General features: G+C 38.6%; 1 protein-coding gene across 4 annotated transcripts in view; it reads left to right on the top strand.

Moving 5' to 3' along the window:
- The window catches only part of PPP1R12B (protein phosphatase 1 regulatory subunit 12B), a 242,776-nt gene that overhangs the window by 126,248 nt on the left and 89,273 nt on the right, over positions 1-27,255 (top strand). For all 4 annotated transcript variants that reach the window (XM_025384571.1, XM_025384570.1, XM_025384574.1 and 1 more), the window contains 5 exons: positions 14,165-14,255; positions 18,767-18,970; positions 22,038-22,227; positions 22,316-22,428; positions 23,827-23,868. In XM_025384571.1, the coding sequence (XP_025240356.1) occupies positions 14,165-14,255; positions 18,767-18,970; positions 22,038-22,227; positions 22,316-22,428; positions 23,827-23,868 (640 nt within the window). The remainder of the gene's footprint in view (positions 1-14,164; positions 14,256-18,766; positions 18,971-22,037; positions 22,228-22,315; positions 22,429-23,826; positions 23,869-27,255) is intronic.

Below are 27,255 nucleotides of genomic sequence, written 5' to 3'. Positions count from 1 at the left end.
ATGGATTCACCATGGTTTAAAGCTAAATGAGGTCTTTAAAATTTTAGATTTACCCCTTTATTTTACAGATGAAGAAACTAGAGTTCCAAGAGATTAAGTGATTCTCTTAAGATCAAACAAGTAATTAACGACAGAGCTAAAACTAGAACCCAGGTACTTGTTCTTTCTATTATACCATAGTATTAGCCTCCCCTTCCCAATTAGGAACAGCAAGGAAAATTTGAACTAAGATTTACCTCATAGGGTCCTAGCAACTGTAGAGTCAACTGCATCCTCCAAAGAAGAATTTATCCCTAATATTTTTAACGTTTGTAGTTTGTTCATGGCAGTTTTATAGCATGTTGATGGAAATTTCTAGAAATGTAAAAATCATACTTTCCCAAGAATGGAGTGTTGATTATGACAGACTTTTGGGAAATGTCAGAGGATGCTAGGAGAAGTTTACTGCAAGACATTGTTATCCATTAGTTCCCAATATTGCAGGATTTGGAAGAAAAAATGTCTTGCTACATAAATCTACATAGCTAGAATGCCATGGTACTGAGTGGAGGAAACAGTGTTCATTGTGGTGCAATATAAGAAAAGCTATACCCGAAGAAGGAGAATATGGTTAAAATCCCTTTAGGTATATAACATTGTTACCTTGGGTGTTTTAGCATCTCCTTAGGCCTTTGTTGACTCGTCTGTAAAATAGGAATACATTTTTTGTGTCTACCTGAAGTCTTAAAATTAGATTAAATGACATCTTGAAGTCACAAAGTCTGTAGGCATAGGTCTGTGATTCCCATTATCTCCCTAAGTCTGCCCCCCTGTCCCCGCCCCCAGTAGCTATCCATATATACTTCCATGTTGATATCAAAGAAGGTTTTTTTGGGATCTCCGAAAAACTTTTGTTGATGTGATCTTATATTAATACACACATATTGGCTGCGCATGGTGGCTCATGCCTGTAATCGTAGCACTTTGAGAGGCTGAGCCGGGCAGATCACCTGAGGTCAGGAGTTCGAGACCAGTCTCGCCAACATGGTGAAACTCCGTCTTCTCTACTAAAAAATGCAAAAATTAGCTGAGTATGGTGGCATGCGCCTGTAGTCCCAGCTACTAGGGAGGCTGAGGTGGGAGGATTGCTTGAACCCAGGAGGTGGAGGTTGCGTTGAGCCCGAGATCGTGCCATTGCACTCCAGCTTGGGCAACAGAGTGAGACTCTGTCTCAAAAAAAAAAAAAAAAAAAAGCGATATAGTTCAATGAATGATAAACTATCTTGTAAGACCATTAGATATTCTGTAATTAATGACCACAGCATCCTCAGTGGTCGGTATTAGACATATACTATAAAATATTTATATAGTATGTCTTTAACAATGTTTTTATATATTATGAGCTATATAATATATAAATATAGTAAATTTCTATGGTTGAGCTGTGGTGGCTTACCCTGTAATCCCATCACTTTGGGAGGCTGAGGCAGGGGGATCACTTGAGGTCAGGAGTTTGACATCAGCCTGGCCAACATGGTGGAAACCCCATCTCTACTAAAAATACCAAAATTATCTGGGCCTGGTGGCACATGCCTGTAGTCCCAGCTACTCGGGAGGCTGAGGCAGGAGAATCACTTGAACCTGGGAGGCAGAGGTTGCAGTGAGCTGAGATCATGCCGTTGCACTCCAGCCTGGGCGACATAGCAAGATTTTGTCTCAAAAAAAAAAAAAAAAGGCCGGGCGCGGTGGCTCAAGCCTGTAATCCCAGCACTTTGGGAGGCCGAGACGGGCGGATCACGAGGTCAGGAGATCGAGACCATCCTGGCTAACACGGTGAAACCCCGTCTCTACTAAAAATACAAGAAAATTAGCCGGGCGAGGTGGTGGGCGCCTGTAGTCCCAGCTACTTGGGAGTTTGAGGCAGGAGAATGGCGTGAACCCGGGGGGGCGGAGCTTGCAGTGAGCCGAGATCGCGCCACTGCACTCCAGCCTGGGGCACAGAGCAAGACTCCGTCTCAAAAAAAAAAAAAAAAAATTTTTAAAATAAGATATATACTATAAGAGACATCTATAAAAGCTATATACTCAACTTAGTTCCTTTCCTGTTTGGAGTGAACATATTTAAATACCATTCTCTCCTCAACAGATTTGAGGTATAGAACTCTAAAGCTACTTCAAAACCCAATTTCCTTCTGGATTCCAGACAAAATTTGTTATCATTCTAGAGAAAGCAGCGTTGTTCTGTCCTTGGAAATTATGGTTCTTTCTTTTTCATTCTTCTACTTGGAGTAGTTTTATTTTACTTAGATAACCCTATGAACCTTCATGGAGAATATTTCAAGAGAATTAAGACCTCTTCCAAATGAATTAGCCATACCTGGTAAAAATAATTAAGGGGAACTCTTTGATTAAGATGTGATGAATATTGTAGCACACCTATCCTTTCTTTATTTTCCAAGTTATTACTGATGAGCTTTTAATATGACAATGAAAATAATGTAGTAGTAAGAGTGTTGGTAGTGATGATAGTAGTTCTGGTCATGGTAGTAGCAGCAAACATGTGCCAGGTTCTATTCTAAGTGCCTTACATGGGTTTGCATTTAATCTTCACAATTCTATTAATATATCTGTGTATATCTATTACAACTGCTCATATCTTCATTGTATAAGAAACTTAGGTGTAGAGTGCTTAAATAATTTATCCACAGTCACCTACCAAGTATGTTGAGAAGCCATGGTGTACAAACAGGCAGTATGATTTTTATGCCAGGGTACTTTATCACTACACTATACCTGTCAAAAGGTAGTTTAGGTCTTTTATTATTTATTGTGACTTTTAAAATATTCACTGGTGATTTGCTGGATGTTTTGTACAACTTCCTTTTTCTCTTTTTTTTTTTTTTTTTGAGACAGGCTCTTACTCTGTCACCCTGGGTTAGAGTGCAGTGGTGTAATCATGGATTACTGCAGCCTTGACTTCCTGGGCTCAAGTAATTCTCCCAAAACAACTTCTTGAGACAGAATTTGCCCATTTATAGTGTGTGAAGGGGCAGTATAAACTTTAGAGGCAAAGTACAAAGTATATCTGTGAAGTCATGCTTAATTCTCTGTAATCAATTATTTGAATGCCACTGATTGTGTAATCTCAATATCATAACAAATACAAATAAAAATTATTCCTGCCCTCTAGGAAACATAGTAGGTAGAGATGGTAATAAAAGGACTTTGGCATCTGAATTCCTTCCCATGCTACTAGACTGCGAGTGTTAGCCTAGTTTTATCTGGATGCCAGAAGGTGAGGGGACAGATGAGAAGCCATGGCTTCCATTAATTTTATTTCTGTTTTGTGAGACTATATCTGTCTTTGCATGGCGATGAAGAATCCTGTAGCATTCAGATTCATGGATGGCTACAATGCTTCTCAGAAAAATCAAGGAGTGTGGAGTGTGGGCTTGCTCTACATAGGGGTCAGCAATATTTTTCTACAAAGGGCCACACAGTGATTATTTTGGCCTTTGCAGGCCATGTTGTCTCTGTTGCAGTTTCTAAACTCTGCTCTGTGATTCCAATAAAACTCTATTTACAAAAATGTTGCAGGCCAGATTTGGCCCAAGATCATAGTTTGCTGACCACTGGTCTAGATTTTAGAAAGTGTTACAGAAGGACCTAGTCTCTACTGAAAACGTAGTATGTCCTCAACATAGTTATAAGTTAGGCACGTTACTTCCATGATCCTTGGAGTGTCCCTCTGAGGTAAAGAAAAATTAATGAAAATGTTCCTTCAAAAACATTTACAGTTCAAGTACTGGAATTTATGGGTTTTGTTTTTATATATTTTTTCTTAAATAGTAAAACTCTCATATATTGACACAGGTTACAGAATAATATGTGTGATATTCATAGTATATAGTTTTTTTAATAGTTTTATAGTTTATAAAAAACTATATATAGTTTGTATAGTATGTACATACAATCTGGACTTATATGCAGCAAAATAAAAATGGGATTATCTCCATGTGATAGAATTTTAGTTGATTTTTGTTTTCATATTTTTGTCTGTTTCTTACCCCTGGGAAAAAGTGTGATTTCACATGTGTGATTTCAAATATTTAAGATTCCAAGTCAGGTAAAATCCTCCTGATCTTACCTACCAGGTTTTTACGGGATATTTCTCTCATTCAAAAAAGACTCTAGAGTAGGCAGTAGGATAAGGGAGTTTGAACCTTTTTTCTTTCACTGTGCCTTCTATCCTATATGCAAAGAAGAGATAAAGGTCAAGAATTCAGTATAATAGTGATACTGTATGTTTTACAGGTAGTAATAACATGTAAGTAGGTTTGCTGGTAATCCAGACAGAACTTCATGGGAAGTTAGTTCTCACCAATTCCAATATCTGGACTACAGCTTTAGTTTTGGGACTTAATTTTTTTAGTTCACTCAGAGGAGAGGAATTTATTAAGGAAATACTCAAACCTACTTAGACTATAGTATATTAACACATGTATTGGAATTCCAATTTACTAATTTATATTGAGGGAAAAAATATGAGTATTAAAAACATTGTCTGGTTGGGGACTTCTGCTTCAGTCTGTGGCATATTTTGTTTTATGTAAAATCTGCCACTGAGAATAACTTGAAAAAACTGGATAAATATAAGAAAAAAGTTTTTGAAGGTACTTGAGAGTTATGAAGCAAGTGAGAACTTGAGAGATCAAGATCCTGGAGAGAAGGAAACTTTAAAAGGGTAAACCCAACATTTGGTTCTACTTTTCCCCTTGAGGTATTTGCTGATTAGTAAAGTAGTGGCTATAAACCTGAGAAACTGAACAAGATTTTGGTAATCTCATGGGACTCAGTGAACGATCGGAGTTCAGAAAGAGAGCCCAGCAGATACCCCAGACTTTGACTTAGAACCACTGAAGGGCTATTCTAAGGGCTTACCAGAAATTGACCAGCCCTTGAAAAGACTGAAGCCTAGCTTCCAATCAGCTGAGTCTCAAAGTGGATTAAGGTACTTCACCTTAGTCTCCTGGTTCTTAAAGTGTGGTGCCCAGACCAGCAGTATCATCTGAACTAATTAGAAATGCAAATTCTCAGAGCCCTACACCAGACCTGCTTAATCAGGACCTCTGGTGGTGTGGTACTCAGAAATTTGTATTGCATAAGCCCTCAAAGTGGTTCTGATACAAGTGAAAGTTTAAGAACCACTTCCTTAGCCTCACTGCCAGGGGGAAAGAATATCCTCTCTGAAGGGTAGCAACAACAGAGTCATGAGTTATCACTCACTACTTTTTTTTTTTATTAAATATGCCTGATGTTAATTTAAAAATTAGCATACATACCAAGAAATAAGAGTTACCAAAAGACCAAAAGAAAAACAGACAATAGGAACAGGTCCGGATACTGATATTATCAGACATGGACTTTAAAATAATTGTGATTAATATGTTCCAGAAAATAGATAAGAAGTGGAGATTTTCACCAGAGAACTGCAATCTATTAAAAACAATCAACTGGAAATTCTAGAAACAAAAAATCACTGAAATCAAGAAACTCAGTTGGTGAGTTTGCAGTAGTAGACCAGCTAAAGAAATGATTAGTGAACTGGAAGATTGGACAGTAGGAAATATCTAGAATGAAGCACAGAGAGATAAAAGGATGGAAAATACAGAAAAAGCATGTTAAATCAGTAGAACATGGCCAGTAAGCTCTAACATAAGTGTTTGGAGTCCTAAGAGAAGACAGGAACTAGCTTCATTTTTCACAGAACACTGTTTTTACTTCAAAGCGTTACTGATGGTCAAACAATGGTTATTCACACCTGAGTAATTTGGCAGACATTTCCTTGAAAATAAAGTCAACCGGTTGAGTATTTGTTGCCAATTAAAAATTTAAACTTTCAAGCAGAAATTAGAATTTTAGAAAACTTATATGCCACCATGAGTAATATTACTGACAGCTTCCCAATATTTGAAGTTCTAAGATCAAAGGTGATATTAAATAATTTATTTTTACTATTATTATATAATGTAGTATGTCAATACTGGGAAGATCTGCTTAATGCAGCAATATTTTACAAATGCACCAATATTTTACAAATGACTAATGAAGATATGTTACAAAATCATGCATGACTAAGAAGATTCTTTGAAAGTACAGATAGACCAAAGGATTTCAATGTAACAGAATATGAAAAATCTATTAATATGTTTTAGAGCAGTGTTCCCAACCTTTTTGGCACTAGGGACTGGTTTCATGGAAGACAATTTTTCCACAGACTGGTGGAAGCGTTAGGTGTCGGGGATGGTGATGGTTTTGGGACAAAACTGTTCTACTGCAGATCATCAGGCGTTAGTTAGATTCTCATAAGGCATGCACAACCTAGATTCCTGGCACGGGCAGATCACAATAGGGTTCACGTCCCTGTGAGAATCTAATGCCACGGCTGATCTGACAGGGGGCAGAGCTCAGGCATTAATGCTCACTCGCTCACCTCCTGCTGTACAGCCTGGTTCCTAACAGGCCACAGATCAGTACTGGTCTGCGGCCCGGGGGTTGGGGACCCCTGTTTTATAGTACACATTGTAACTAACCACCACTTGTGTTGGTGTATCATCAAAGAAAAATATCTCCCAATTATCTGAGAAAGCTATCACAATACTGCTCGCTTTTCCAACTATTTGTGCAAGACTAGATATTCTTTATATATTTTAACCAAAACAATATATTGACTGCATAAGCAGGTAAGAGGATCCCACTGTCTTCTATTAAGCCAACATTGAAGAAATTTATAAAAATGTAAAACAATGCCACTCTTATAATTTTTTGTTTTGGAAGATATAGTTTTTTTTAATAAAAAATAATATTGATGTTAAAATGTATTAGGGCTATTATTTTCATTTTTATTTTTAAATTTATTTGACATATAACTATATATTTATGGAAGTACAGTTTGATGTTTTAATACATAGCTATGTTGTATAATGATCTAATCAGAGTAGTTAGTATATTCATCATCCATGCATTTATCATTTTCTCGTGGTAAGAACATTCAAGCTGGGCGCGGTGGCTCAAGCCTGTAATCCCAGCACTTTGGGAGGCCGAGACGGGCGGATCACGAGGTCAGGAGTCGAGATCATCCTGGCTAACACGGTGAAACCCCGTCTCTACTAAGAAATACAAAAAAACTAGCCGGGCGGGCGAGGTGGCAGGCGCCTGTAGTCCCAGCTACTCGGGAGGCTGAGGCAGGAGAATGGCGTAAACCCGGGAGGCGGAGCTTGCAGTGAGCTGAGATCCAGCCACTGCACTCCAGCCTGGACGACGGAGCGAGACTCCGTCTCAAAAAAAATAAAATAAAATTCAAAAGCATCTATTTTACCTATTTTGTAATATACAATATTTTGCTGTTAACCGTAGTCACCTTACTGTGCAATAGAACGTCAGAATTTATTCCTCCTAATTATAACTTTGAACCATGAACCAACCTCTCCCCATCCTTCTCTCACCTCTTCCCTCCCCAGTCTCTGGTAACCACTGTTCTGCTCTGATTTTATGATATCAACTCCCCCCACCTTTTTTTAGATTGCACATGTTAGTGAGGTCATGCGGTATTTTTTTTTCTGTGTCTGGCTTATTTCACTTAACCTGATATTCTCCAGATTCATCCATGTTGTTGCAAATGACAAAATTTTATTCTTTTTTCTTAATGGATGGATACTGTTCCATTCTGGATATACACATTTTCTTTACACATTCTTCCATTTTTGAGGACTCGATTCCATATTTTTGTTAATGTAAATAGTGCTGCCATAAACATGGTAGTGCAGATAACTCTTCAGTATACTAATTTTCTTTCCTTTGGATGTATACACAGTAGCAGGATTGTTGAATCATATGGTAGTTCTATTTTTAAGTTTTAAAGGAACCTCCATACGGTTTTCCACAATGGCTGTACTAGCTTACAGTCCCACCAACTTGTGTAAGTGTTCACTTTTCTTCACATCCCTGCCAAAACTGGTTTTCTTTTGTCTTTTTGATAATAGTCATTCCAAGTGGTGTGAAATGGTACCTCATTGTGGTTTTGATTTTTATTTCCCTGATGGTTTGTGATGTTGACCATTTTTTCTTATACTCATTAGCCATTTGTATGACTTCTTTTGAGAAGTAAATGTCTATTAAGGTCTTTTGCCCATTTTTAAAATCAGGTTTTTGTTTTTTTATTTTGTTTGCTGCTGAGTTCCTTATATATTCTGGATATTAACTCCTTGTCAGATGTATAGTTTGCAAATTTTCTTTCCCATCCTTTAGGTTGTCTGTCTACTCTGTTTAATACTTTCCTTTGCTATGCAAAAGCTTTTTAGTTTGTTGCAATCTCATTTGTCTATTTTTGCTTTTGTTTCCTATGCTTTTGAGGTCTTATTTAAAATATCCTAGTTTAGCCCAATGTCATGAAGCATTTCTCCTGTGTTATCTTCTAGTAGTTCCATAGTTTTGGGTTTCCATGTTAAGTCTTTAATCTACTTTGAATTGATTCCTGTATGTGGTGAGAGGTAGGGATTTAGTCTCATTCTTCTGCATGTGGATGTCCCACTTTCCCAGCAGCATTTATTGAAGAAACAGTTTCTCCCCTAATGTGTGTTCTTGGCACCTTGGTCAAAAATCAGTTGACTTTAGGTATGTGAATTTATTTCTGGGCTCCCTATTCTGTTCCATTGGTCTATGTGTCTGTTTTTATGCCAGTACTATTCTGTTTTTGTTATTACACATTTGTAGTATATTTTTAAGTCATGTAGTGTGATGCCTCCAGCTTTCCACTCAGAATTGCTTTGGCTATTCATTTTTTTTCTGGTTCATATGAATTTTAGGATTTTGTTTTATTTCTGTGAAGACACCATTTTTGTGTGTGTGTGTGTGTGGTTTTGTTTTTGTTTTTGTTTTTGTTTTATGGAGTCTTGCTGTGTCGCCCAGGCAAGAATGCAGTGGTGCAATCTTGGCTAAGATGTTAACAAGAAATTACAAAAGATAGAGAACAAGAAAGATAAATCTATAGAAGAGCTTCTAAGAGAAGCCCAAAAAGTATATGTAAAAAGAGAGAAGGACTGACAGAGGGAACAGAAGAAGTCTATGCCCAAAATCCCAGTGAGTAGTTTCGCGGGAACTACGGTTACAGAACAGGTGACTCAGGATGACTCAGGTCAGAGCAGGTGATCAGGGGTGACTCAGGACAGAGCAGATGATAGAGTCTAGGAGGGGATTGTTTACTGAAGCTAGAGGCAAGAGGGCAAAGAGAACCAGGAAGTTAAGCTTTAAAATGGAGAACAGAGAATAAGAGAGCTGAATATACTGACATACGGATTCTTTGAAGAGAAACTTGGAGTTCACTACATTTAACACCTACTGTTATTGTATTGCAGTCTATCTCTCCCTTTACCTCTAATAATACTTGCTTTATATATCTGGGCGCGCTGATCTTGGATGGATGGATGTATTTATAGTTTTTATATCCTCTTGTTTAATTATACCCTTTATCAATGTCTAATGACCTTCTTTGTCTTCTTTTACAGTTTTTGACTTAAAGTCTATTTTATCTGACATGGTTACTCCTGCTCACTTGTTTCCATTTGCATGGAATATCTTTTCCCCTCCCTTCACTTTTAGTCTATGTTTGTCTTTAATGGTTAGGTGAGTCTGTTGTAGGCAGTATATAGTTAGGTCTTGTTTTTAATCCATTCAGCCACTCTATATCTTTTAACTGGATAATTTAATCCATTTATATTTAAGGTTATTATTGATACATAAGGTCTTACTCCTGCCATTTTGTTAATTTTTTTCTGGTGGTTTTATAGATCCTTCATTCCTTTCTTCCTCTTTTATTTATTTCTGTGGTCTGGTGGTTTTCTGTGGTGCTGAGCTTTGTTTCCTTTCTCTTTCTTGTTTGTGCCTCTGCGGTAATTTCTTTCTTTGTGGCTACCATGGGCTAACATTAAAAGTCTTATAATAGAATGTTTTAAGCTGATAGCAACTTAACTTTGGTTGCATTAAAATACTCTAGACTTCTCTCTTTTGTTGCTGTAATTTACTTTTTTACCTGTGATTGTGTTCCTTAGCTACTAATTGTAACTGTCATGGATTTTGACCATTTTGACTTTAAACCTTCGTACTAGAGGACTGAGAGACTTACATAGCACCATTACATCACTGGGCTAGTCTGAATTTGATTTATAAATTTACCTCTATTGGTGGGTTTTATACTTTCACATCTTTTCATGAAAGTAATTATCTTTTGTTTCCAGTTATACCATTCTCTTAAATATTTCTTGTAAGGCTAGTCTATTGGTGATGGATTTTTCTCAGCTTTTGCTTGTCTGGGAAGCTCTTTATTTTTCCTTCATTGGTGGATGATAGTTCTGCTGGATATAGTATTCTTGGCTAAGAGGTTAGGGTTTTTTCCCAAAAAACTTTGAATATATCATCTCATTCTCTCCTGGCCTACAAGGTTGCTCCTGAGAAACCCAGGGGGACAGGGCTGCTGCTTGACCAACTATCAGGCCAAGCATGGGTAGAGCAAGGCCACACAACCTTGCAGTGGTCTGTCTTTGGGGCAGGGTTGCTGCTAGACTGGCTGTCGGGCACAGTGGTGTGTGGCCACAGAAGGGTTGGGTGGTTCTGCAGTGGTCTGAGGGGTGGAACCACTGTAGGACTGGTTGTTGGGCTGGATATGGGTGTGCATGAGTTCAACTGGCCAGCTAGCTGTGCAGCGCAGGTATGTACTGGTGAGGGGACTGGCCAGCAGTTAGGCAGTTTCACCCCTGTGCAGGTTTGGTTCTTCCTGGGGTTGGGAGGGTAGTGTGCCACATGGGTGCACGTGCAGAGGTCTCAGTTGTTCCATCTGGCTAGGCTTTAGGCAGCTAGGATCATAGTGCTACAGGCACCTATGCAAACATGGTAGAGTGATGGCAGGGCTACAGGAATGGAAAAAGTCCATTCCTATACTGGACCACAGGGAAGGGCACATTCTAGTAGTAGGTCCAGTTTCAAGATGGTACTGAGTAGCAGCAGCTTAGGATGTGAGGGTCGGGGGCAGGGGGTGCTCAAGGTGAGCTCCTACTCTAGGCACAGTAACTGCATGAACTCCTGGCTACTCTCCAAGCTGGCTGGATTCAGGGCCTGTGAGGACTGGAGGACTCTCCTATAGCAAGAATTTCTGGCATTTATGGTAGCAATGGGGATCACTGGTGATCTCCAGCTTACTTTTTCCCCTTAAGAAGCCCCCTCTGGCTCCAGGCTGATCCTGGTGGGGGAGACAGTGTGGCAGAAGCAGAATGCCTTGCTCCCCTCTCTATGGTGCTGCCCTGGGCTTTTGTCTTCCACAGGGATTTTGCTGTTCCCCTGGTGCTCTCCAGAGTACCTCTTTGGTCATTTTAATTGAAATATAGTTATTTATTCTTTGTTTTGGTCCCTTTTTGTGGAGAGGATGGGCTTTAGGTAACTCAATTTGGCCATCCTGCTGACATTACTCCAACTTATCTAGGGCTATTTTAATATTACTATTATTATTATTTGAGACAAGGTCTGGCTGTGTCAACCAGGCTGAAGTACAGTGGTGCATTCTCAGCTCACTACAACCTCTGCCACCCAGGCTCAAGCTGTCTTCCCATCTCAGCCTCATGAGTAGGTGGGACTACAGGCACGTGCCACTGTGCCCGGTTAATTTTTGTATTTTTTGAAGAGACGAGGTTTTGCCATGTTGCCCAGGCTGGTCTCAAACTCCTGGGCTCAAGCCATCTGCCTGCCTGGGCCTCCCAAAGTGCTGGGATTACAGGCGTGAGCTCCTGGCTGCTATTATTTTTAAATTAATAAATACATTTTTTAATTTTTAAATTTTAATTTCTAGTAAGATAAATATTAATCCCCATATAAACAAAAGCTGTCTGGGATTCTCAATAATTTTAAAAAATATTAAAGGATCTTGAGACCAAAACATTTTGAGAACCACTGCTCTAGATATTAAAATAACAATTAAATATAGTCTAAGGGTATTATTAACAACTTTATGCCACTAAATGTGATAATATAGACAAAATGGAAAATTTCTTAAAAAACCAAAATAGAAAATTTGAATAAGCCTAACTCTTTTAAAGAAATTGAACCCTTTATTTAAAACTTTCCCATAAGGGCTGGGCACAGTGGCTCACGCCTATAAACCAGCACTCTGGGAAGTCGAGGTGGGAGGATTGCTTGAGCTCAGGAGTTCAGGATCAGCCTAGGCAACATAGCGAGACCTGCTCCACTAAATATCAAAAAAAGTTAGCCAGGTGTGGTGGTGTGCACCTGTAGTTCCAGCTACTTGCAAGGCTGAGGCGGGAAAATCGCTTGAGTCTAGGAGATCAAGGGTGCAGTGAGCTATGATCACGCCACTGTACTCCAGCATGGGCAACAAAGTAAGACTCTGTCTCAAAAATAAAAACCAAAAATCAAAAATAAAACCCTCCCACAGGGAACACTGTAAACCTAGATGACTTGATTGGTGAACTCTTCCAATCATTTAAGGAGGAAATAACCCAAATCTTACACAAATTCTTACAGAAATAGACATGTAGAGAACACTCGCAATTCATATAACCTTAATTCATGAAGCTGGCCAGCATATTACAAGAAGAGAAAATTATAAGCCAATTTCTTTCATGAATGTGGTAGAAATTCTAAACTAAATATTAGTGAATATGTTTAAAAATCTATATAAAAAGATGATACATCTTGGCCAAGTTGAGCTTGTCCCAAGAATTCAACGTTGCTTTATCATTCAAAAATTATTCAATGTAATTCATCTTCCTAACAGAAAAAAGGAGAAAAGCAATCATCTCAATATATGGGGAAGAATAGCATGTGATAAAGTTCAACATACACTAATGATTAAAAAACAGCAATGAGAAACCCTCTTATCCTGTTTTCTATAGGAATAGAAGGCAGTTGCTTTAGTTTGATGAGTAGTATCTGCATAAATCTTACCAAAAAAAATTACACTTAATGAAAAAATGCTGAAAGCATTCTCTTTGATGGCAGGATTACAGAGAATGAAAGCTTACTATCATCACTGCTTTTTAGCATGTCGTAGAGATTCTAGCCAAAGCATTAAGGCAAGAAAAGAAATAAAAATTGGAAGGATAGGAAAGAAGAAATAAAATTCTCATTTTACAGATGACATGATTCTGTGTGAATAATAATACATTTACAAATACAATAGTCCCCTGTTATCCATCAGAGATACATTTCATTTTTTTTTTCTTTTGAGACCGAGTTTCACTCTTGTCACCCAGGCTGGAGTACAGTGGCGCAATCTCAGTTCACTGCAACCTCAGCCTCCAAGTTCAAGTGATTCTCTTGTCTCAGCCTCCTGAGTAGCTGGGATTACAGGTGCCTGCCAGCATGCCTGGCTAATTTTTGTATTTTTAGTAGAGACAGGGTTCCACCATATTGGTCAGGTTGGTCTCAAACTCCTGACCTCAGGTGATCCGCCCACCTTGGCCTCCCAAAGTGCTGGGATTACAGGAGTGAGCAACTGTGCGATACCTTTCAAGACTTTCAGTGGATGCCTGAACCTACAGATAGTGTAAAACCCTATATAAATACTATTTTTTCCTATAAATACATATCTATGCTAAAGTTTAACTTATAATTAGGCACAGTAAGAGATTAACTATAATACTAATAACTAATAATAAAATAGAACAGTTATAACAAAATGCCAGCATCACTACTCTTGCATTTTGGGGCCATTATTAAGTAGAATAAGTATTACTTGAATATAAACACTGTGATATCACAACAGTGCATGATTTGCATCTCAGGAGGGACAGAATGGAACAGCACGAAATTTTACCACACTAATCAGAGCAGTGCACAATTGAAAATGTATGAATTGTTTATTGATGGAAATTTTCATTTAATATTTTCAGACCACATTTCACCATGGGCTACTGAAACCACAGAAAGCAAAACCACAGATAAGGGGGAACTACTGTAATGACTTGGATTCCATAATGTTTACTGATAGTTGATAGCATTTCTTGTCATTAAGTTCATTCCTAGAATGTGGAAATCTCTTCAGTATGTGGAAGCACTTTATCATTCCTCAAGTACATGCAGCAAAGATCTTGCTTTTGCTATTACTCTTTTTTCTCTGCAGGTCCTATCTAACTCCTGTACGGGATGAGGAAGCAGAGTCTTTACGGAAAGCACGCTCCAGACAAGCTCGGCAGACACGAAGGTCTACTCAAGTGAGTGTGGCTTTTTTTTTAATGTCATTTTGTCTATCTACCCTTCTTTTGGAGGTATGATCAAAACACACTATAATATCCATGTTCATCTGCTGATTTGAACACACACACACACACACACACACACACACACACACACGGCTTGGCATGGTGGCTCATGCCTGTAATCCCAGCAATTTGGGAAGCCAAGGAGTTGAGACCAGGAGCACTCCTGACTTGAGGTCAGGAGTTCGAGACCAGCTTGGCCAATGTGGTGAAACCCTGTGTCTACTAAAAATATGAAAATTAGCCAGGCATGGTGTTGCGTGCCTGTGATTTCAGTTACTCGGGAGGATGAGGTAGGAGAATTGCTTGAACCTGGGAGGCAGAAGTTCCAGTGAGCCAAGATTACACCACAGCCCTCCTAGGCAACAGAACAAGACTCCGTCTCAAAAAAAACAAGACAAAATAAAACACATACATGAAAATGACTGCCCTATTCCAGCCACAGTCTTAAAAGCTTTCATTGTGTTGAATCTTACACTACATAGAACCAAATTAATTTACAGCTACATCTACCCATTCTCACCAATATTCCTCCAGACTTAGAACAGGTTTATCTCCTTTCCTTCACAAGATTAATTATTCCACTTGTGCTCAAAGACCTTAAGAACCCCTGTACATCCCTATATCCCTACTACATTTTAAGAATCCCTAAGGGAAAAGAGTTTGGCAGTTCCTCAAAATTTTAAACATAGAGTTACCATTTGACTCAGCAGTTCTGCTTAAGAGAAATGAAAACATATATTCATATAAAAACTTGTATATAGGTGTTTGTAATAGTATTATTCATAATAGCCAAAAAGTAAAAATAAGCCAAATGTCTATTAACTAATGAATGGGTAAATAAAATGTGATATATCCATACAATGGAATACCATTTGGCAATAAAAAGAAATGAAGTACTGATACATGTTACAACATGGATGAACCTTGAGAAAACATTATGCTAAGTGAAAGAAGCCAGACAAAAACACTCCATATATTATATGATTCCATTTATATGAAATATCCCAAATAGGCAAATCCAAAGAGACAGAAATTAGATTAGTGCCAGGGCTAGGGTGAAGGCAGAATTGTGAGTGTGTGGTTTCTTTTTGGGGTGATGAAAATGTTATGAAATTAGATGTGGTAATAATTTTATAACTGTGAATAAACTAAAAACTAAGGAAATGTATACTTTCAAATGGTGAGTTATATGATATAAGGATTGTATTTTAATAAAGATATTACAAAAGGAATCCCTGAGGGAGTCATTGAAGCAGTTTAAGGGAATATGACATAGTCTACATTATGTGTTAGAAAAATCACCCTGCAGATAATTGATGGGAATGGTAGGTAGAGGTACGTTTGCCAAGCGTGGAAGCAAGAAGACTTGCTGGGAAGCTGTATTGTAGTCCAAGCTGTATTGTAGTCCCAGGAAATTACAAGGCAATGAAATCAAGTTGTAATGACAATGAGAATGGAGAGAAGGCTATGAATTTCTTATTTAAAGAAGCAAAGAAAGATGAGCCCCTGAAGCAGGATGAAAAGAAGCAGCAAGAGCGGTGAAAAGAAAATCAGAAAATAGTAGCAGCATGGAAGTAAATGAAAAGTCCATTTCCAGTGAAAAGGAGAAGTTCCACAGTTTTGAATACTACAGAGGTCAAGTAGCAAATTTGATCACTGGAAAAGAGACGTTATATATGGCAGCAAAAACACGCTTGTTGTCTTCCTTGACTCTCCCAAAGTAGGTTATATATTCTTCCTTTATTTTTACTTGATGATTGTCTATTTCATCCACTAGAATGTAACCCCCATGAGGACCAAGACTGACTGTTTTTTTGTTTTGTTTTATTGTGGTGAAATATACCTAACATAAAACTTACCAGTTTTACCATTTTTAAGTTTACACAGTTTAATGGCATTAAGTACATTTACATTGTTGTATAACTATCACCACTATTCATCTCTAGAACTTTCTTCCTCTTCCCAAACTGAAGCTCTGTATCCATTAAATAATTACTCCCCATTTCCCTCTTGCAACCCCGCTTCCACTTTCTGTCTATGAACTTGACTGCTAGGAACCTCAAATAAGTAGAATCATATCATAGTTGTCCTTTTGTGTTGTATTTTACTTAGCATAGTTATCAAGGTTCATCCATGATACCTGGCACATCATGATACATGACACATTGTAGCATGTGTCAAAGTTCCTCCCTTTTAAAGGCTGAATATTTCAGCCTTTTATGGATACTGCATTTTGTGTATACATTCATCTGTCAGTAGACATTGGGTTGCTTCCACCTTTTGGCTATTTAATGCTGCTATGAGAATGGCTATACAAATATCTCCCTGAAACCCTGCTTTCAATTCTTTTGGGTATATACCAAGAAATGGAATTTGCTGGATCATACAGTAATTCAATTTTTAATTTTCTGAGGAACTCCCATACTGTTTTCCTTAGCGGCTGTACCATTTTGTGTTCCCATCAGCAGTGCACAAGGGTTCTAATTTCTCCACATCCTCACCAATATTTGTTTTTTTTTTGTTTGTTTTTATGAGATGGAGTTTCGCTGTTGTCACGCAGGCCAGGGTGCAATGGTGTGATCTTGGCTCACTGCAACCTCTGCCTCCAGGGTTCAAGCAATTCACCTGCGTCAGCCTCCCAAGTAGCTGGGATTACAGGCGCCCATCACCACACCTGGCTAATTTTTGTATTTTTAGTAGAGACGGTGTTTCACCATGTTAGCAAGGCTTGTCTTGAACTCCTGACCTCAAGTGATCTACCCACCTTGGCGTTTCAAAGTGCTGGGATAACAGGTGTGAGCCACCACTCCCAGCCTGGTTTTTTTTGGTAGTAACCATCCTAATGGGTGTGAAAAAGAAGACTGACTATACTTTTGCTCATCTTTTCCACCATCATACAGTAAATAAATCACTATATATTTATTGAGTAAATAAATGAGTGAGAAATAAATGATATGGGAAGATAAATTGCTCTGGATTGATTTCAAGTTTGTTTATGAAGGAATGGGAAGAGATGGGGAAGTTGCTGGAGAGGGGCATAGAATTGAAGGTGGGAGAGACAGGAACATAGAACCGTCTTAGAGGGAAAGATTCAGTAGAGAGGGAGTGAAGGTCCATGTCAAAACTTGAATAGATCTTTGAACTCCTTGAAATGTGTACATAATTTTTGAGGAGATTTTATTAGATTCTCAGTAGTCTTCATGAGATTCTCAAAGGGACCACTGACTCCCAAAGAAAGTAAAATCTAAGCTTCTTAGCATAGCTTACAAAATCTGTTATGACCTAGCCTCTGCCTGCTTTCCTCAAATCACCTATCCTCATTCTCCCTCTCTCCTCCCACTTTCCTTTTTTTGTTGTGTGCTTCATCTTTGCTAAGTTACCTACATATTTCTAAATCATCCATGGCCTCTCTTGTTTCTGTATCTTTGTACAGGATGCCTCTACCTATAATGCCTTTTCTCCCTCCCCCTACCCAAGTTCTTTTTACTCTTTAGAACCCAGTGTTAGGTATTCCTCTTATATATTCCTGTGTTTCTGTTTTAATACTTACATTTTACTGGTCTGTTATGTCTTTTCTGCTAGACTAAAAGGTTCTTGACAGTAATCATTTGATTTGTCTTTGTAGTTCTAGTGCCTAAAGACACCTAATTCTTTATTAACAGAATGAGTAAGTAAATGAATTAATAGTAAAAAAGCCAGGTGTGGGGAGGGGAAGCAAGTTGTGGATACGGTACCTGATCAACTACCTTCCAGCTTTGGAACTTCCTTCTTCTGAGGACTCACGCACGTAACTACTTGAGTTGGAATAACTCATGCTCTTTCTAAACTCCTTTTCTCCCTTCTTCTGTAGTTTTGTCATCATTTGCCTTTCTTCTGTCTTGCTGCCCCTATGACCCTGCGGGGCGAACGTTAATTGTTGGAATATCCATATATGATTCCTAGAGTGACTTGGGAATTGATGTTAGAGAAAAGCTAGTCTAGGAGTTTTAAGAGGTTGTGTTGTTGTTATTCTAGCCTAGCTCTGAATTTTCATCTTGTTGAGCTAGGTTTTTCTTTTTTTAAGTAAAATTTTTTTCCCAGTATCTGCTGTTTAGAGAATCTCTGTTCGTAACCATTTGATCTTGGGAGGGTAGGGACCTTTCAAATAAAGATAAGGAGAACTATTTGGTATGGAAAAAGTACATCTATAACAGGCAGACATCAATGTTGACCTATTTTCTGGAGATCAAACTAGAAAAACTAAAGTATTACATTCAAAATATACCTAGACTCAGGCCTGGGTTCTTTGTACAGTGAGATGCTTATTTTAAGCATATATTGCTTGAAGTGACCTCATTATGCATTTTGGGGGGCTTCATTTTGGTATTTGATAACTATTAGATCTTTTTGGGAATACTGCTGCTCAATCAAGAGTTATTCCATGGTTAGTGTGAATCAGCCCTGATCTTATGATATTTTCCCAGGGTGTCACCCTAACGGACCTTCAGGAAGCAGAAAGGACTTTCAGCCGGTCGAGGGCAGAGAGGCAAGCTCAGGAGCAGCCTTGTGAGAAGCCCACAGACACTGACGGGCTTGAGGGGAGCCCTGAGAAGCATGAGCCCTCAGCAGTTCCAGCAACAGAAGCTGGGGAGGGCCAGCAGCCCTGGGGCAGGAGTCTGGATGAAGAGGTGAGCTCATTTTTGCTGGCATGTACTGTGCTAAAAGCAGGGTAATTAGTTTGGGGAGTGTCTTCTTCACTGATAGTTCAAAGGCTATGTTCTACCTTGCAATGGACAACTTACTCTGTATGGCTGTCTTTAGTTGGGAAACCTGTGTGACAAAAATTTAGAGGATGTTGGTCCTTAAATGACCATTTTTTTTTCTTCTGAGAGTTCACTGATGCTTTTGAATAAATGTCCTTCTATTCTAAAAAGAGAGATCATAGTATGACAAAATGCAAATAAAAATATAAGCATGTATTGAGTGTTTACTTTACTCAATACATGCTTACTTTATGCCAGGCACTATTTTAAGTATACTTCTTATGTATTAATGCATTTAATCCTCATAACAACCCTCTGAGGTAAATATTACTATTTCTATTTTATATATGAGGAAATTGAATCACAGAGGTTGAGGAATTTGCCCAACATTTCACATAGCCAAGAAGTGGTTAAGCCAGAGTTTGAACATAGGCAGCCTGACTCCACAGCTTGCTCTCTTAACTGCTAGTGTATTGTTTTTCAAACTCTTATAACCTAAGGGCTTACAGAGCACTCATGAGTGTCACCGTTGGGAAGGACATTTTGATTTATGTTTCATTTCTCTAGTGGAGTTGGTAGTCAAAGGTATAAGTTTATATTTAGGGTGAACATAACTCGTGGTTTATCTAAGATGGTTCCAATTATACAACTGTTGTCTTTGTGTAATTATCATTACCACTCCTTTGCACTCTCAAAAGTGTCCCAGTTTGGACAGATAAATATTATGGTCACTGAGGTTATAGAGGAAAGTAATCTCCTTCTTGCTTTGACTCTGAATGGCTAGATTCCATAAACTGAAGTTCTATTTTGTATTTTGTTTGTTTTATAAGCTACTATTTATTGAGTACCTATTACCAGCTATTCTTCTAAGCACCTAATGCACATTTTATTTATTTATTTATTTATTTATTTATTTATTTTTTTTTTTAAAAATTTATTTATTATTATTATACTGTAAGTTGTAGGGTACATGTGCATAACGTGCAGGTTTGTTACATATGTATACTTGTGCCTTGTTGGTGTGCTGCACCCATCAACTCGTCATTTACATCAGGTATAACTCCCAATGCAATCCCTCCCCCCGCCCCCCTCCCCATGATAGGCCCCGGTGTGTGATGTTCCCCTTCCCGAGTCCAAGTGATCTCATTGTTCAGTTCCCACCTATGAGTGAGAACATGCGGTGTTTGGTTTTCTGTTCTTGTGATAGTTTGCTAAGAATGATGGATTCCAGCTGCATCCATGTCCCTACAAAGGACACAAACTCATCCTTTTTTATGGCTGCATAGTATTCCATGGTGTATATATGCCACATTTTCTTAATCCAATCTGTCACTGATGGACATTTGGGTTGATTCCAAGTCTTTGCTATTGTGAATAGTGCTGCAATAAACATACGTGTGCATGTGTCTTTATAGCAGCATAATTTATAATCCTTTGGGTATATACCCAGTAATGGGATGGCTGGGTCATATGGTACATCTAGTTCTAGATCCTTGAGGAATCGCCATACTGTTTTCCATAATGGTTGAACTAGTTTACAATCCCACCAACAGTGTAAAAGTGTTCCTATTTCTCCACATCCTCTCCAGCACCTGTTGTTTCCTGACTTTTGAATGATCGCCATTCTAACTGGTGTGAGATGGTATCTCATTGTGGTTTTGATTTGCATTTCTCTGATGGCCAGTGATGATGAGCATTTTTTCATGTGTTTGTTGGCTGTATGAATGTCTTCTTTTGAGAAATGTCTATTCATAACCTTTGCCCACTTTTTGATGGGGTTGTTTGTTTTTTTCTTGTAAATTTGTTGGAGTTCTTTGTAGGTTCTGGATATTAGCCCTTTGTCAGATGAGTAGATTGCAAAAATTTTCTCCCATTCTGTAGGTTGCCTGTTCACTCTGATGGTAGTTTCTTTTGCTGTGCAGAAGCTCTTTAGTTTAATGAGATCCCATTTGTCAATTTTGTAATGCACATTTTCTTATTTAATCCTCATAATCCTCTCTGAAGAAGGTGTTATCTCTGTTTTATAGATGAGGATGTTATGGCTCAGAGAAGCTAAGTAACTTATTCAAGGTCACACAGCTAGTAAGTGCTGAAGCTAGAATTTGAACAAAGATCTGTCTGACTCCAAATGTACTACATTTTATTGTATGTGTCTTTATAAATCACAAAAATGTATACAATCTCTATGTCATAAATTTAATGTGTAGTAAGGATTTATCTATCTCTGAGTCTTCCATAAACCACGTTAAGGCTTATTGTTAGGCTCTATCTGTCCTAACTCTCAGGTTGAAAAAAAAAAAAAAAAAAAAAAAAAGACAACAACAAAACAGAATTGCTTGAACCCGGGAGGTGGAGGTTGCAATGAACCAAGATCGCACCACTGCACTCCAGCCTGGGCAACAGAGCAACATTCCGTCTCAAAAAAAAAAAAAAGAAAAGAAAAAGAAAACAACAAAACAAAACTACAAAAAGGAAAATGGGAACTTTAGAAAGTTTCAATAAGCCTGGTTATGGCAAGCTGGTAGAGTATTCAGAACTCAGTAGGATACATTTGTTCTCTGTTCTCAGATAATCCCTACATTCTGCTGCTTAATGCTCCTGATCTTTTTGTTTCCCTACATAAACCTTGCCTTTCAGCACTCCATCTTAAAAAGGCCATCATTCTTGTTTTCATTCCAAGATCAAAGGAATTTTTTTTACACAGTTAATGCTGTGTAGTACCCTTTGGTCAATTGATGAGTAATTCGCTTGAACTGCTCTCAACATGATGGGATTCTCAGAGTAGGAGTCTAGCAGCTGTTTTTTTTTCTGTCTAATTAACTGACTTTAGCTTAGTTCACTTATTGAGGACCTATTCCCAGGTACTCAATATTGATCGTCATCTACTCATAAGCCTCTTAATATAGAAAAAAAAGCATTTTGTATAATCCTGCTGTCCTTATCCTTTAGATGGACTTGACTTCTAGTATCTCATGTTGTGGATTATTTCCAGCCTATCTGTCATCGCCTGAGGTGCCCAACTCAGCCAGACAAACCCACCACGCCAGCATCTCCTTCTACATCAAGACCCTCACTCTACACCAGTTCCCACCTGCCACGGACAAATAGATTTTCAGTCCCTGATTCTGAGAGTTCAACGACTACCACAAATACTACAACTGCAAAGGAAATGGACAAAAATGGTATGTAGAGCTTCAAAAGACACAGGCCTCTCCACAGTGCACATCCCCCAGATTCTTAAAGTTCATACTTTATTTTATCTCTGGCCAGAGAATCAAGAAGCAGATTTGGATGAGCAGTATTCTAGGAGGCTGTCCGTCCGAGAGAGGAGGCGGCCCAAGGAACGACGAAGAGGTACAGGCATCAATTTCTGGACAAAGGATGTAAGTGGATTGGTGTGTGCTGAGGCATATCGTATTACTCTTGGCCACCATCCTTTCAGTTGAGTTTAAAAGAAAGAGTCCTACATGGTGCCGTGAATCTTGCAGATTCTCAGGAAGTATTACTGAGGAAAAGAGAAGAAAGACCTAACTAGTGTGGGACTCATTTGGTATGTTCCTGCTAGATTGCCAGTATCTAGTACAGTGCTAAGCACATGGCAGGCACTCAGTAAATAATTGGCAAAGAATTAAAAAACTGGAAATATACAACAGCCATATAAACAAGTATAACAAGTGAATAAGCTTGTCAAGTTTTAGTAGTCCTTCCTAATATTCCCTGAATGTCATGTAGTGAGTCAACAATATCTTAATGCCACATATGAGCAGAGATTCTAACTAAATATTGTAGGAGTACTGAAAGAAGTTCAAGGAACTTAAAACCTCTAAGTAATACAAGGTCACTTAGTTTTACTCTTTTGGAGAAAAAACAGAACAAATAACATAAAATAGATGAACTTTGGCTTTCAAATAAAGACAGATATACCAATGTTTACTAACTACAAACACACATTCAGTAGTTCCATTCATCCTCTTCCATATCTTGTTTGGTACCCTTCTCATTCAACCTTGTTATTGGCATTTTAAAGAACAAGTGGCCAGTAACTTGGACAAGAGGACCCTGCCTACCAATGACTCATTTGAAAATTGGACAGACTTTATTCAGTGAGACAAGAAATGAGACAGTAATAGTCATCTATTATAAATTATTTTTAGATAAAAGTATTTTATTGTTATAGGGCCAAATTGATAAGTATTGACAAAGATGAAATTAAGTCTGTCTGTCTGCCGTCTGTCTTAAAGATATCCCTTTTCCGGTTGGGCACGGTGGCTCACGCCTGTAATCCCAGCACTTTGGGAGGCTGAGGCGGGCGGATCACCAGGTCAGGAGATTGAGACTATCCTGGCTAATACGGTGAAACCCTGTCTCTACTAAAAATACAAAAAATTAGCCGGGTGTGGTGGCAGGTGCCTGTAGTCCCAGCTACTTAGGAGGCTGAGGCAGGAGAATGGCGTGAACCCGGGAGGCAGAGCTTGCAGTGAGCCAAGATCGGGCCACTGCACTCCAGCCTGGGCTATAGAGTGAGACTCCGTCTCAAAAAAAAAAAAAAAATCCCTTTTCCAATTGTGGTCTATTTGACTTTTTAGACTACAGGTGACATTTCTAAATTGCCTGCCTGTGATGGCTGTGAAAAGTAGCAGTAACAGAGCATCACTTGGAAGTCAATTCTCATTGCCCATGTTTGAAATGCCAAGATGCATAATTGATGGGATCTGACCTTGTTGCTTTCAAGGATGTCTCTGACGATGAGCCTCTTGATTTTCTTCCTTTTTCTTTTTTAGGAGGATGAAACTGATGGCTCTGAAGAGGTCAAAGAAACATGGGTAAGTGACAAACCAGTGAGACATGTCTCTTGAGAGCACAGTCTTGCTCTTGTATATAATTTTAGTAGAAGAAAGGGCAAGACTTATGCAGATTTTAGTTGAGAGGGAGTTTGGAGATAGACATTCCTCTAAGAGATGGGGCAGGTGTTAGTTTGTGGTACTGTTTTCTCATGTGGTATAACAACGCCTGTGCTCTTGAACCAGTTTCCTACATTTTTCTTTGCCTGCTGCCAATCTTTCACCCTGTTATAGGATCCATCATTTTCTCTCTTCTGAGTATGTTATTGGGTTATATGAAATACTTTGAAATCTTTGAATGAAAAGTGATACCAGTTCCTTTTTGGATCCACACTAATAGAGAGGGACATAAATGTGGAGAATGTAAAACATCAGACAGTCCCCAAGTCATTTATATTTGACTTTGAGATAAGATTAAACATCTGGCATCTTATATAACTCTGACCTTTTAAGGCCTGACATCCAACTCTTCCCTGCAGTGAAAGGCCTAAGTTCAGCTTTTCCGAAGATACTCCAGGCTCCTGTAAGCCACTCAGACATGATTGGTGGTGGTTTTCTTTTCAGTACTGTTTTCCAAGAAGGAAGGAAATTGGTTTTGACTAAATTATTTGAAATACACATGCTTTTCTATTGAAATTAAGTAAAAAGATGGCCTTTTTGTATCCTGCAACTTATGGGAAGTATGTTCTCAGAGTATATTTAATAACCTATACTGAAAATTAACATCTAACTCATCATTAGCAGAGAAGATATAAATAATATACTGTCATTTAACTGCCTATATTTTTGTCTAGATCCAAAACAGACAATAGTAGCCTTCCAGAAAGTAGTGTCTTTAATGACTAATGGTGACATAGGTGAGAATTGCCTGTCCTTGGTTGAAGCTGGGGCTACTTCATAAAGGCAAGCTGTGTGGTGTGGAAATAGTATATAGAGGTTCCTTGGAGCAAGAGTGTGTGCATGTGTGTATGTGTATAAATTACAGCAATTCTTAGTTTCTTCAAAGGGCTTAGAAAGGCTTTTGGAGGTAGGAAGAGTGAATACAGGAAAGTTCCTTTGGGGAATTATAACTCTAAAGAATATGTAACTCAGGAAATATAACTCAGAAGATCTGAGTTATAGATTATAGAGTACTGAAATGGAACATTATCCATACAGAATTACATAGGCCATTTAAATCCAGGGAATTGCAAAAGGGAAGTTTTTGTTGTCTAAGAATGTCTTTTGCCAGTGAAAATTCTTTTCTCTACTTTTCTAATCTTCTTGGCAGTGGAAAATCCTAGCCTACAGGGTACCAAGTAAGGAAAATTAAGATGATCTTGATCTTAATCTTGATCTCTAGGAAGCAGTACTTCCTAGAGAATTTTACTTTAGGACTGTTGACTTGAAAGTATGAAGAAAAGCAGAGACTGTTGCAGTTTGATGTGAAAGGCATTTGTCAGACTAAAAATACTCCACACATCCAATTGCATAAGGCATTTACTAGTGTTTACCATGTGTCAAGAAAACAACAATGTGAATCAAAAAGAATAAACAGCCCAGTATCTCTGGACTGGTACATTTGAATTTATGCAGGTAAGCTAGGGATTGCTATAAGAAATATATTCCAAGTTCCAATCTCCAGCCTCACCAATAGTGCAGAAAGAAAGGCTGATAATGAATCAGCATAGAGTGAGGCATCCTTTTTGTCAAAGTCTTATATTTGCTTGTTTCATTTATTTCAGTTAAATTCTTAACTGTTTTTCTCCCTTGAGCACTCTCTCCTAATGCTAGCAGGCATGATGCCGTTATCTATATGGGCCTACAGAGCCACATGCCTCATCATGACCCAGTGTAAATTCCTACATTTCCACCTCAAGACAATCAGTAGTATCTTATGACCACCTCTCTACCCTAAATCCATTTTCATCCATCAGGCAGTACAGTTTACTCAGCTCTGCAACAACAAATGAGCCAGTCAGAGTGGGGGGCATTCTATTGAAATGGTGCTGTTAACTAATCAGCATGGATACAGTTGAGAAGCCAGGGCAGCTCTTTCCTTTTTTGGTTTTTGGTTCAATAAAACTATATCTGCTATTGAGGTCATGCCGACTTCCTTCTCTTCCCTAGCCCACTCCTTAAGAGTGATAGTATCTATTATTTTTAAAGTTATCTCTTCCCAAGACTCTAATATCTTTTTTTTTAACTGAAATATAATTTACAATTAATGCACAGATTTTAAATATAGTGTTTCCTGGGTTTTGACACTTCTATGTACCAGCATAACCACTACCCAAATCAAGATACAGAACTTTTCCATCACCTTAAAACATTTCATCATTAATGCTCAAGAATAAGCAATACTAATTTATGGTGATAGAAATCAGAAGAGTGGTTGCCTCTCGGGACAGAGAATTGAATGGAAAAGATAGAAATCAACCAGCAATAATGTTTAATTTTTTTTTTGAGACAGGGTCTTGCTCTTTCACCCAGGCTGGAATGCAGTGGTGCAGTCATGGCTCACTGTGGCCTCAACCTCCCAGGCTCAAGTGATCCTACTACCTCAGCGTCCCAAGTAGCTGGGACTACAGGTGCAAGCCACCACGCCCAGCTAATTTTTGGAGTTTTTCTAGAGACGGGGTTTCACCATGTTGCCCAGGCTGGTCTCGAATTCCTGGGCTCAAACAATCCTCCTGCCTTGGCCTCCCAAAATGTTGGGATTATAGGCATGAGCCACAATGCCCAGCCAATAATATTTAATTTTAATGCTAGAAAGGAAGCCTTAATGGTTATTATCTTTATCTTATGCCTCCAGTCAGAGTTAGACCTAAATGATTCAAAATACCTATGGTTTTTTCCCCCTCTTCTTAAAGATTTCAAAAGAAGATTGTTTAATACTTCACTTATATAGCAGTGACAACAGCATGGTTTAGGAGACCTTTCTGTTGTTTAAACTGAATCTCTATTGAGGTCATTGAAGTTCGTTTCCTTTTTTATATAACAAGAAAAATGTAACCAACATTTATGTACAGGTAAGATATATGGTCAGGAATGGCCATAATGTTTGCTGTCAATAGAATATTTGGTGAGGGAGGCCGGGCGCGGTGGCTCAAGCCTGTAATCCCAGCACTTTGGGAGGCCGAGGCGGGTGGATCACGAGGTCAGGAGATCGAGACTATCCTGGCTAACATGGTGAAACCCCGTCTCTACTAAAAATACAAAAAACTAGCCGGGCGTGGTGGCGGGCGCCTGTAGTCTTAGCTACTTGGGAGGCTGAGGCAGGAGAATGGCGTGAACCCGGGAGGCGGAGCTTGCAGTGAGCCGAGATCACGCCACTGCACTCCAGCCTGGGAGCGAGACTCCGTCTCAAAAAAAAAAAAAAAAAAAAAA

This window comes from Theropithecus gelada, chromosome 1 (genome assembly GCF_003255815.1).
Source record: "Theropithecus gelada isolate Dixy chromosome 1, Tgel_1.0, whole genome shotgun sequence".
In the NCBI taxonomy this organism is placed as follows: Eukaryota; Metazoa; Chordata; class Mammalia; order Primates; family Cercopithecidae; genus Theropithecus; species Theropithecus gelada.
Note: the sequence above shows the minus strand (reverse complement) of the source record. Positions and strands in the feature narration are given on the sequence as shown.